General features: G+C 38.5%; 1 protein-coding gene across 1 annotated transcript; it reads right to left on the bottom strand.

The window, feature by feature from the left end:
* Positions 1 to 272: 272 nt before the first annotated feature.
* On the bottom strand, positions 273 to 11,169 carry LOC108437508 (phospholipid scramblase 1-like). Its single transcript, XM_017714644.2, has 7 exons — positions 11,152 to 11,169; positions 8,575 to 8,630; positions 7,379 to 7,421; positions 6,043 to 6,263; positions 3,051 to 3,212; positions 1,688 to 1,849; positions 273 to 326 (listed from the first exon to the last, which is right to left on the bottom strand). The coding sequence occupies exons 1-7, from the start codon at positions 11,162 to 11,164 to the stop codon at positions 273 to 275; spliced, it is 711 nt and encodes a 236-aa protein (XP_017570133.1). The 5' UTR covers positions 11,165 to 11,169.
* Between the last annotated feature and the right edge of the window lie 2,005 nt (positions 11,170 to 13,174).

Here is a 13,174-nt window from a genome sequence, read left to right as displayed (position 1 = left end):
ATTGTCAGATTTATGACTATTTTACCGTCATCAGTATTACATGTAAAAGCTCAGAAGGCACATGTGGGTTCACAGGTGGGTTTAGATCAGTAAAATGGGTATATTTGTGTTGTAGTCATGGCGTCTTCAATGAACCATTTCCCACCAAACCACTCTGGATGACCGTTTACATCTGAGTCTAGTACGGTTTTCAATGATCCGTATGATCTGATGGAATAATAGTGTGACATTCAATCTACAACTTCAAAAAGAAGAAAATAGGGATTCTCAGTTCAACATACTCGAGTGGCGGGTGCAGTAGGTTTTCCTTCGAAGTACATGAAGTCCTACAGAAGAAAGAAACAAGAAGTTTTGGTGTATTAGTGATGATCCACTCTGCTCCACTCATTTACAACACATGCGAGAGCTTGTTAAAGAGCTAGATGGACAGCAATGCAAAATTATTTTTAATTCAGTTAAAAGAGTGTGGACTAGGGGCCTGGACCCCCCTGAACTGAAACTCTCTCTTTTGTTAATACTTTTGTTAATAATGTTGAGTTTTTTTTTGTTTGTAATATGTATGTTTATGCCAAATCTGTTAATTTATCTACACTTTCTTTATTTAACTCCATGGACAGCACTGTGCAAAAGTCAGAGACCACCCTTCATTTATTTAATTCCTAGTCAAAACAGCCATTAAGTACAGTAAGTATCTACTGACAAATCTATAAGTTGTACTTTCTGGCTGTTCTGATAAAATAACAATTGCGTAAATGGTCTCTGGCTGTTGCACAGTATTATATATGTGAATCATGTAAGCTCCATAAAATTTGAAATTAAAAATTAGTTTATTTTTGCTGACCAGTAGGTTGTTTCATTGAACTGCCTTCAGTGATTTAAAGAAATTGTATGTAATTATATCATTACTACAAAAAAAGTCTTGTCCTATATTGGTGTATCAGTTTGGGTCATAGGTAGCCGCTGTAGCCACACAGGAAGAAGGGTTCTGGGTTCGATTCCCCGGCCGGGCGACCAGGGTCCTTTCTCTGTGGGTTTGTTTGTTCTCCCTGTGTCTGTGTGGGTTTCCAAGACATGCAGTCAGGCCAATTGAAGATGCTACTTTGACCCTAGGTGTGAGCGTGATTGTGTGTGTCTACCCTGTGATTGACCACTGCCAAGACCACTGGCTTTGGCTTTTCTGACTTCCCTATAACTTACTGACAAAGACATTTTGTTGACATTTCTTTAGTTTTTATAATATATTGATTTACTATTCCTTTGGGAAATGTGCTGAAAAGAAGCAACATTCCTTTTAAAAGTGCTCTCGTCTCTTTCTCAGTCTGGCTCTACCTCTCCACCGCCTACATCAATGTGTTATTTTTCCCTAGGGAAAGGTTTCCAAGGCAACATTTCTGGTATCGATAAACAATTTTCCCACTAAAGTTCAATGGAAAAAAATAGAGCTGACAATTTGTGTTTCCATAGCTTTCATTGGCAAACTTTTTTTGAAACGTTCAAATGTTTTGCACAAAAAAATGCCCTGGATGGAAACTCAGCTACGGACGCTGCTTTTACACCAAACCACCAAGTCGCGTGGCTTCCGATTCACTGGATACCTGTTCAGCACGTTTTTACAAAAGCTTGGAGAATAATGGTTAAATTCCTCTAGTCTGCTTTGACCTTAAAAAATTACATTTGCACTGCTTACAATGAGGAAACAGGCTCCGAGCACAGTGGCCTTTATCTTCACGTCCAGATCCACTGGGAACTGCAGGCCGTAGTTGTCAGCATTAGTAAATCTCTCCTGCACGATATCTGTTGGCTGCTTGAAAATGGCACCAACAAGAGATGACGTGTCCAGCGTTTTAATCTGATTCCAAACAAAAAGAGCATTAATTGTTGAAATACACTATGTGGCCAAAAGTATGTGGACACCACATGTGTATGAGCTAGTCCTAGACATCCCATTCCCAAACCATGGGCATTTAATATGGAGTTGGCCATACTTCTGCAACTATTACAGCCTCCACTCTTCTGGGAAGCTTCCCACCAGATTTTGGAGTGTGTTTGTAGGTACGTTGTGCCCATTCAGTCAAAAGAGCTTTTGTGAGGTCAAGCAGTGGTGTTGAATGAGGAGGCCTGGCTCACAATCAATATTCCGGGTGTTCAGTGGGGTTGAGGTCAGGACTCTGTGCAGGCCACTGGAGTTCTCCTACACCAGACTCATCAAACAATGTCTTTATGGACCTTGCTTTACCAAAACCACAAAATTGGAAGGATATAACGATCTAGACTGGTACAGCTGAGGCTCGGCATTGCACATAGAGAACTTAGGCTTGTGTGCAGCTGCTCAGCCATGGAAACCCATTTCATGAAGCTCCTGACACTTGGTTTGTGTGCTGATGTTGCTTTCAGAGGCAGTCTGGAATTCTGAGTGAATGATGTAAACCAGGATAGGCAATGTTTATGGGCTAAATGCTTCAGCACTGCCCTCCCTTGTGTGTTTGCGTGGTAAAAAAATGGAAAAACGCTGTGAACAGGCCATTGACTGAGGAGCCAAAAGTAAAAATAGAAAATAGGAAGTAGACACACTCTCTTCATGTTGGTCAGAATCCTGAGCTCTATCAAAAAGTGATGGGTCATCGCCCCAGCACTTTGAAAAGTGGTGGGTCAAATGCCCGCTCAGCCCTGTGGTTCCGACAGCCTTAGTGTGGTCTAACTCTTTGTGCTCCAATTCACAATAACAGCACTAACAGTTTACTGGGGCAGATCTAGCGGGGCAGGAATTTCACAAACTGACCTGTGGCAAAGGTGGTATCCTATGACAGTGCCTCATTTCAGTCGCCGAGCTCTACAGTGCAGCCTATTCTACTGCCAGTGTTTGTCTATGGAGTGTGCAGGGCTATGTGCCTGATTTCATACACCTGTTAGCAATGGGCCTAACTGACATACCAGAATAACGAGAGGTTCCACATACATTTGGCACAGATATCGCATGTTTTCAGAGGATTGTGGACCTTTTCCTTTGAAATGAATTAATATGTACATGAAATACAATTATTTTGAGTTACCTTGAAGTAAACTTGTGAGCCGCATGAGCCCATGCAGCATTGCCCATCGATCTTCAGCACAGGTTTACGCCTTTCGTTCAGAATGGTAAACTTTGGGAGGCAAGGATGCCAGTTTTGAGTGACGTATCCAATGGGCTTTCCTCGAGGGGCATGAACCTCCAACTGAAAAAGCAAAGGCCATAAATGAATACACATTTGAAGCGGTTATAGTGATGAGCAGGACAATAACCTATAGTGAAGTTACAATAATCCCAGGCTTATTACATACTAAGGCTTATTATTCAGTAACTACAGGGAATTCGATGCAAACCGGCTGAGCTATTCTTCGGTTATAGAAGTGTGGTCATAAAACTTTGGGCCTGTGGCTGGACCCTGGCCATTTGAGGGGTTCAAATGCAAAAAGGATAGAATTAAACTCTGGAACTAAATTGTCACCAAAATTGTTTTCACAAATACAGGGCAAAATCTTGCTTCAAATGGTGTCAATAAGCTTTGTAAACATACTTAAAAGATTTAGTAAAATGGCATGGACAGGCTTAATTTGCATGACACATTGTGTGTTATTTTCTGCATAACATCTGGCTTTCTACACAGTAGCGCAGCAACCTGAGGCTGTATTACAGAAACTTCTAACATCTGAAATCTCATCTGCTTAGTCACAATGACAACTTTAGCTAGGACTGAATTTAAAACAGAAGCTATTACAGAACAACGGGCCTTAAGTTCATAATCCTATCATTAATTCCAGATAAAAAAAACAGTATCACACAAACATCCTAACTAGACGAAATCTCCTAAACACTGTCCTAACTTTAAGATGTGTCTTAACTTCTGTTTTAAGCATCTGATTCTATTGTTTTGTGCAGTAACAGGCAGCACAGTCCACCATAACCAGCATAATGACGTTGCACTTATCTGCACTGAGAACGCTGATTTGACTTTGACTGTTTTTTTTTTCTAACAGCGTTTTAAAATCCATCTCCACCATCCCCTCTTACTACCTGCCTGTGTTAATGTTTGATAAAAACCAATCAGATGCAGTCTTACAGTGATGGTGGCGAATAATGAGGAGACGGAGCTGAACATGTGTGTGTGTTTATTAGGAGGACTAATATTAACATCAGCGCACTCGGCTGACGCGTTTGGGAAATGAAACTGAAACTGTAGCAGCGACGCTGTGATAAACAGCACGAAGCGCTGAAACAATATTCTTAACTTTCAGTTCATTGCGCTTTAGTTGTATTTGACCGTTTTTACCTCAGTAACGGCAGCTAACGTTAGCTGTCTGGCTAACTAACTTGATTACGTGTTACGTTTGTTGGCTTCTGTCCAGTAAGTTAAGATTTCCTAACTTAAGATGCTGTAAGATAAGAGTCCGATTTGCTTCCGTGATACGAATTTCTGAAGAACCTTATCTCGACCTGCCAGATCTTAAGTATGGAGCCCCACTGGTGACATCCTGAAATAAAAATAATGCGTGGCCACACCTTATTAACACGTGGGAACAAGATCCTAATACGTGGCCATGACTTAGTGAGGTGTGGGAATGAGATGACTAAGTTGTGGTCATGACTTCGCAAGGCGTGGGAACGAGATTGCGGCTTACTAAGTCGTGGCCATGCATTAGGATCTCGTTCCTACATCGTTAATAAGGCGTGACCACAACTTAATTATCTTGTTCCCACGCCTTACTAAGTCGTGGCCACGCATTATTTTAATGTGTACAGGATGTCAGCAGCGGGGCTCCGTACTTAAGTTAGAAAAGTATAGGACGTTTCTGTGATACGGCCCCTGGTGTAAGACGCCCATATGCAGCTTCATAGCTTTACCATAGCAGCTGCTATCGGAATAAGACCTGCAGTTTTAGCTGGTTGGTTGACTTCAACCTTTATTTTGCTTAGCAAACATAGGCAATGTGTTTAAAAACCCATTGCCTGATAGATGAATTGTGCTGTATATTGCAGCTATGATCAATAATCAATGATTACTTATTGAACATTGGTGCACGCAACCTCTTTTGGCTCTGAGCTACATTCTAAACATCTAAACAGTTTTACATCCAAACGACACTGAACACTATTCCAGGGCATCATTGGGATACGATAGCTGTTATTCTAGTACTGTACACTCAGTGGTGGGTGAAGTACCCAAACCGTGTACTTGAGTTAAAGTCGAGACACCCAAGGTAAAATATTCCTCCAGTAAAAGTAGAAGTTCCTCCCTTTAGACCTCCACTTGAGTAAAAGTACTAAAGTATTTACCTTCAAATGTACTTAAGTATCAAAAGTAAAAGTACTAAAAGATTCATTATGGCTCTGATGTCCTGTTATCATTTTTATAACAAGACTCTTGCTCTAAATTTAAATGTGTTTAAATTTAACAAAAAACTGGCTTTAAACTCAGGATCACAGATGAGCTCCTTTACTATGTTGATCTGTAGGCGTCTGTTCATAAACATAAACCAGCCCAAACTCATTTACTATAAAATGAAATGGTGTTTGTAGAAATTCAGAAAAAAGCCGCGTCAGTCTCGACTGCATATGTGGACATATTTCTATATTGAGCTCTATTTACACAAAGTTAGGTTAGTTCATCATTTATGTGGAACAGACTCTCCCAAAGTTTTACGCTGCTGCGCTGACGTTGAACCGCGTGCTGCACTGGGTCGGTCTGACCAACAGGTCAAAACCAGCTCTAAACAAAGTGACCGCTGGGCCCTGATTGGTGCTCTGGCTTTGCGCTTCTTTCGTTTTGACATGTTACGTTTTTATACACACAGAAACCAAAAGGAACGACAGATTTCTCAAAATGTAGGAGGAAAAAGTCGGATATTAGACTCTGAAATGTAGTGGAGTGAAAGGAAAAAGTCGCCCAGTAATGGAGAAACTTCAGTACAGATACACCAAAAATACTTAAGTACAGTAATGAGTTACTTTTACTTAGTTACTGTCCACCACTGTGTACACTATAATGGTCAATATGAATTTCTCACCTCCTGAAGGCAGCACGGACAACAGCAGCTGCTGCAGTTCAGTGACCGCTCCAGAGTGAAGACCTCTCTTCTTGAGTTATCCGTCAGGCTGATTGTGAAGGATCGCGAGGAGCCGCAGCACATCCGGTTACAGCTATCGTTCTCCTCAGCAGCAAAGAACATCTGCTGTCCAGCAGCGTCCTTCACTATGTAATTATTGTTGGTGGACATTCCTGAAACGACTGAGGGAAGCACGGCTCACACTGTTGACTGTGTCTATACCAATATACTTTGTGGTCACTTTATTTGGTACGCCTGCTTGTAAATGCCAGTTGTCAAGACCTTCAGTCCTGTTAGTGTTGATGTTGATAGGAAAGGTCAGAACAGAATGACCACTGTTCCAAATAAACAGAAAGGCCATGGATTGTCTAGTATTTGTAAAGTTCTCCCTGTGATAAACATCTTGAGATTTCTGCTAAGAGCAGGGAGATGAAGCCATAGTAGGCAATCGACTGACAAAGGTGGGCAATTGAAGACCGCAGCTGAGACAGGATGTCCGGTACTGTGCATAAGTCAGAGACCACCAGAGACAATTCAACTTTCTTTAGTAAAGAAAACGATTCTTTACAGAACCATCAATGCTCAAAGAACACTTTGCATGATTAAAGAGTTCTTTTGCATCATGAATGCATTCTTCAGATTGGTGAAGAATGTGTTTTATATGGTCCCACGTAGAACCTTTTTAAAAGGGTTCTATATAAAACCATGATCACTTAAAGAACACTACATGATTAAAGGGTTGTTTGCATTGTGAAAGTGTTCTTTGGTTCACCTGGAAGACATTCTGTAGATGGTTCTTTATAGAACCTTTTTGAAAAGTGTTCTACATAGCACCAAAAAGGGTTCTTCTATTGTGATGTCAGGTTTGTTACAGTAACAGAACCTTTTTTGGTGCTACATAAAACTCTTTTTTAAAAACTTCTATTGTGACAGGCTTGATGTCATAACAATAGAAGAACCCTTTTTTGGTGCTATTTATTTTAGCCATCTGCAGTACATTCTCCATCAATCTGAAGAACCATTCAATGATGCAATGAGCTCTTTAATCACAGCGTTCTTGGTTTTATAAAGAACCATTTTCTTTACTAAAGAATTCTTAAAGAACAATCTTTTATAGAGCGTAGCATTTGTTTTCAGTGGGTCCATAATTGGGTTGTAGTTTCAGTTGACAGGCCAAAAACAAATATAGCCATTTTATTTACTATCCAAAATAACCAGTGAACCTACAACCTAGATAGGAATATGTGAATATATATGAATGTTTTTGTTTGTTGTCATGTCTGGACTGTGACAGTACCTTCCAAAAGGTCTATTTGTTGATGAACAAGCAGTCGCTCAACCTGTGAGAGTGATTAAAAGCATGTTAACGTGGAAATAATGAAATATATTTGTGCTACTGACAACCCCTATTCCAGTTGGGACAGTATGTGAAATGTTAATGGCAAAAGAAACAGCAGCTGTGTAACTGTGTGAGGCCTTTGTTGTCGTATTTTGAGCTTAATAAGACAGCGGGAGACGGTTCTTCAGGACTTCAGACAGGTCAGTCTAGCACCTGTACTCTCTGATCACGCAGTCATGCTGTTGTAACACAGTTTCTTGGTGCTGTCATGGTGAAATAAGCATGGACGTCGCTGAAGAAGACAGAGTCTAGAAGGCAGCATATGTCGCTCAATGGTGCTTATGCAAATGGTGCTTTTATAGATGTGCAGGTTATCCACTAATAACCCAATTCAATTTTGAACTTTACGCTGGTAACAATTTGATGATCCAAAATAAATAATCTGGCCCAGAGAAGTTGGCGGTATTTCTGAATACTGTTGCTATATGGCTTCCACTGTGCATACTACAGTCTTAACTTGTGATTGTGGATGCAGTGATGAAGAGTGTTTACTGACAATGGTTCGTCAAAGTATTCCTAAGCCCTTGTAGTGATATCCATGCAAGTTTTTAATGCAGTCCTGTCTGAGGAGTCGAAGGTCACTGGCATTCAGTTGTGGTTTTCAGCCTTGCCCTTTATGCACAGTGATATCTCCAGATTCCCTGGATCTTTTGATGATATAATGCCCTGTAGATGGTGAAAATCTTTACAATCTCTGACAGAGGATCGTCATTTTTAAACTTTTGCTGATGCATTTTTTTGTCAACCCATCCTCACTCACTAAAGGACTCGGCCTTTGCTGGTGGCTGCTTTAATATCCAAGCATGACTGCATCACCTGTTTAAGATGTTGTTTTGAACATTTCGCAAACTTCCTAGCCTTAAATTTCTCCTGTGCCAACTTTTTTGGAACCTGTTGCAGGGATTGATTTCAGAATGAACAATACATGCCAAAAAAAAAAAAAACCAAAACAATTATAGGCTGTTTTGTACTCTTTTTGTTGGAAAACAGGTCAAAGTCAATTAATAAATCACTTCTGTTTTTATGTGCATTTTACCTACTGTCCCGACTTTTCTGGACTTGTGTTTGTGTATTGTTTGCTTTAACAGCCGTACCTGAGCCAGGCTCTCCAGTCCAGTGGGACAGTCAATCAGCCGTTGTGGTGTTTGAGCTACAATGAAAGGTGTTTATTTGTTACCACCAACCGCAGCCAAGCGTAAATGTCAAAAACCAGGTCAGTGAGCTAGAAAAAGTACCAAACAGTGGTGTGTAACCCTGCTGTGGATGGAAAAGTGGCGCCACGGTGTTAATTTGGGGTTAGCCTGAACACTATTCAGATTTTCATTTGGTCAAACCAGCAAGGCCACATCCTGCACGCTTTCTCAAAAATCTACTGAAGTGCTTTATTGTGCTGTAGGTATTTATAGATATATTGGTAGATGTGAAAATTACTGTGCAGACATCTTTGGCCATCTGAGAAGATGATATGTAAAGGCATTTATCTGGGTGCTAAGTGGGTATTTGCTCAAAGAAGTCTAATATTTAAATATGTATTTATTAGTTAAACACTTACAGATAAACAATAATAGTGACTTGTTGTTGAAGAAATTTAGCCAAACCAGCTATTACAGCTGCTCAGTGGTTGATTTTTAAAACGTCCTACACAGTGAACACAATTTATGGCACATTTTAGTGCCAAGTTTCTATTTATTTATGCAACATATTGAGGAAAAAAATTACTTAGAGTATGAAATTCAGTAACTAAGCATTAGTTGCGCCTAAGAACGTGCAGATGTGTTCACTTAAAAAACCAACAACACATGGACTTGGATCAGGGATCAGCCAAAACTTTTGCACAGGACTGTAAATGATAGAAACACATATAATACTGAGCTTCCTCTGGAAATAGTTAAACACACACAGTGATATGAATCAGTACTTACTGTGTTAATATAATTTGTGTTTATTATAATATTTGTATTTTCTGAGCAAATAAACACTGTTACTCATATATATGTGTATATATGTATGTGTGTGTACCTATATATATATATATATATATATATATATATATATATATATATATATAAGTTACTTACATATATCGCTGCTGTCTGAAGAAAACCTTGTATCTCCATCTTTGACATTTTTTAGTTTTTGACATTGTTTGAAAGAACCTGTTGCTCTTTACATTGTGTGTAAATTTTATGAAAATAGGACCAAAATAAACGGCCCAAAATGACTTGGAGAAAAGTCTGGTTCCATTGACTTACATTAAAAGTAAAGAAGGTTTTTTCCTTCTCCTGTAAAGTCACCATTTTATACAAGGTTTTCTTCTGACAACAGCGATACACACACACACACACACACACACACATATATATATATATATATGTATAACATGAAAATGTTTTGTTGAAACTTTTTTTTAAGTCTTACTATCTTAAATTTTATAATGTTAAGCCTTAAAGGTAAAAAAAAATACATTTAAATTTATGGCGTTTTAATTACAACATAAATATTCATTTCATTCATTAATCCCTCTTTTCTTTTCCTTCTTTCTCCCAATATAAGACCTTTGGCTCATTAGAGTCACATTTCTGATATAAAACTAAACCTCACGCTGCCTTTAGACTGACCTGCTACACTGACATGCTGGGACAGTTTATTACAGTAGCTGGGCTCTGTTTAACTAAAGGACACTTAAACTAATGGTCTCTACCTCAAACTGACCTCTGCACTGGACAAAATATTTAGCACTGACCTTTACACTTAATTTATTTATTACTGCTTATTTGAATAGAAAAATGATGATTTAATAAAAATAAATGTCATAAAAATGTCATAGAAAGCTTGACAGATAACTTTCTGGCACTCTGTTTATTAATAAACAAATATTATTTTAAATTATAGCTTGTTTTTCATCTTCTCCTAAAACATGAATATACATATATATATATATATCGCCGCTGTCCAAAGAAAAACAAGTGTCTCCAACAAAACAGTAACCTTACAGGAGAGGGTAAAAACACTCTTACCTTTCAATGTAAGTCAATGTAAAGAAGTTTTATTCCAATTGAATTTGGAGCATCTCTGTTGGTCCATGCATCATGAATTTTTTTCACAATGTAAAGGGCAGCTGGTGTGTTGAAATGATGTAGAAATCTAAACCTACTAAATCTACAATATTGGAGATACATGGTTTTCATGGACAGTGACGATATATATATATATATATATATATATATATATATATATATATATATCGAGAGAAAGAGAGAGAGTTTCAGTTTTTGACATAATTTGAAAATGCCTGTCACCCTTTACATTGTCTGTAAATTTCATGATGAATGAACTAAAAGAAACGACCCAAAATGACTCGGAAAAACGTCCCGGTTCCATTGACTTACAATAAAAGTAGAAGGTTTTTTACTTTTCCTGTAAAATTCCGATTTTAGACATACAAGATTCTGTTTCGGCAAGAGCAATATATATATATGTGTGTGTGTGTGTGTGTGTGTGTGTGTGTGTGTGTGTGTGTGTGTGTGTGTGTTATATATCACTGTTCTCCGAACAAAACCTTGTATCTCCAAACTGGTAACTTTACTGTACGTTATAATCTTAATAGCGAACAAAATATTGTAATTTTCTGTGTTTTTGTTTGATTTTTGTTTGATGGATTATGCACTCACCTGATGCAGCCATCCTCCTCCAAAATCTAAGGGGTAGAAAATCATCACCCGTTTAAAAAATCTACCACATCCTGAGTGAAGCGTCAGAAAATGCAGAGGATCTTATTGAAATGCTGATTTTCACAACAGACTTACTTACAGGATCAATGGGTGATATTCAGATGATAATCTCTCTCTCTCTCTCTCTCTCTCTCCCTCCCTCCCTCTCTCTCTGAGCAGACGTCTGAGATGTACAGTTGTATTTAGTAGAGCGGGGCGGCGCATATGAAAGTGATTGATTGGGCCTATTAAACTCAATGAGCCTCGTTCACCAACCGTCCTTAAGAAGAAGTTCCTTCTTCAAACCCACAGATGATTCTGTCTCACCAGTGTTTTCTTATCCGGGCTTTGTTCTTAGGTAAGAACAGAACCGACACACACTCCACAGCACAAAGGTGAGCAGTTCCACGGTTTACACCTTTTCTTAGGATCTTTCTCAAGAACACATTTAAGAAGAAACTCGGGGAGATAATGGAGAATGAGGCCCGGAGTTGTTTGAGATTAAAATAGTTTTTAATTTTAAACTTTTCACTGTTTTGGTTCATTGCATATACATTTTAATGAATATACATGAAATGATGTCACTAAAATCTACACGATATACTGTACCTTCCCGTATAGAAATCTGATATATGGCAATGTGGGTTTATATGGTATATCGTATATGATCTTATATGGATTTCCCTCATATCCAACTCGTATTAGTCACATGTGGACATGTATGTGACGTACATACTGACTTATAGTACTGGAACTGGCCATTGTTTAAATATGGGACATATATTACAGCCATATATCAACAAATATAAACATATATGTCTAATATTTTTAACCATATCTGACAGAAAGCATTGTTCATATATGGAAGGCATATATTACTGATACGTCGCTGCTCGTATCTCCATTTTTATCGATGTTTACTTTTTGACATACTTTGAAAAAGCCTGTTGTCCTTTACATCGTGCGTAAATTCCCAGATGAACAGACCAAAAGAAATAGTCCAAAGTTCCTTGGAAAAACATCTGGTTCCACTCACTTACATTAAAAGCCAAGAAGGTTTTTTCCTTCTCCTGTAAAGTCACTGTTTTAGAGATAGATAGATAAATAGACTGATATATAGAAATTGCAGTGTTTCAGTAGCAACACATATAAGTACACAAACTATGCAGAGAAATAAAGTATAAAAGTATCTATTTACATATTCACATGGCATATGAGAGATTGTCTGTATTTACAAGACAGCAGGCACCGAGTGGTATGAGGTTGTCCTACAGCACATGTTCTAGACATGACTAACTCTGAGTTGCATCAATATTGTAGCGTAAAGTAAAGTGCATAGTGAAAAGTGTCGTTACAGTAGTGGCTGTGATGTATTGCACAGGGTGTATTGATCAGAGAGGAGATACAGTGATGTGGTTCAGCACATTGCAGACAGCAGGAGATCAGTACCCTCTCTGGAGTAAGGAGACTCGCTGTAGAGCCGTATAGCAGCGGGTAAGAACGACCTCACGCGGCTCTTTAACACAGCACAGCTCTAACAGACGCCACCGAATGAGCTTCTCTGTTCATCCAGTGTAGCATGCAGAGGGTCTGAGGTGAAGTGTCGTCCAAGAGATACTTCATGTTATATAATATGACGTTTTTATGTGTTTATTTTTTTGTCTTCCACAGTGAAGCAAATATTTGTATACTCTCAATACACGCACATTGTAAACGGCGCATTAAAAGCTTTAAAACATGACATTCATGAAAATATAGTTCCCTGACATATTTAATACTAATACTAATACTAATGTATTCAACCATGTAACAGGCGTATATGCAGAGTCCACAGATATCCAGTATTATATACATATGTATATATGTACATATGTTTTGAAATATGTGCCCGATCCTCCATATGTGTCTGTATGCCCATATATTAAACGTCCCTTTCTAGTTAAATATTTAAAGATAATACAAGAATATATTGCCTGTTGATTCC

The sequence above is a fragment of the Pygocentrus nattereri genome, chromosome 2 (assembly GCF_015220715.1).
Source record: "Pygocentrus nattereri isolate fPygNat1 chromosome 2, fPygNat1.pri, whole genome shotgun sequence".
NCBI classification, from domain to species: domain Eukaryota; kingdom Metazoa; phylum Chordata; class Actinopteri; order Characiformes; family Serrasalmidae; genus Pygocentrus; species Pygocentrus nattereri.
This window is presented reverse-complemented; position numbering and strand designations above follow the sequence as displayed.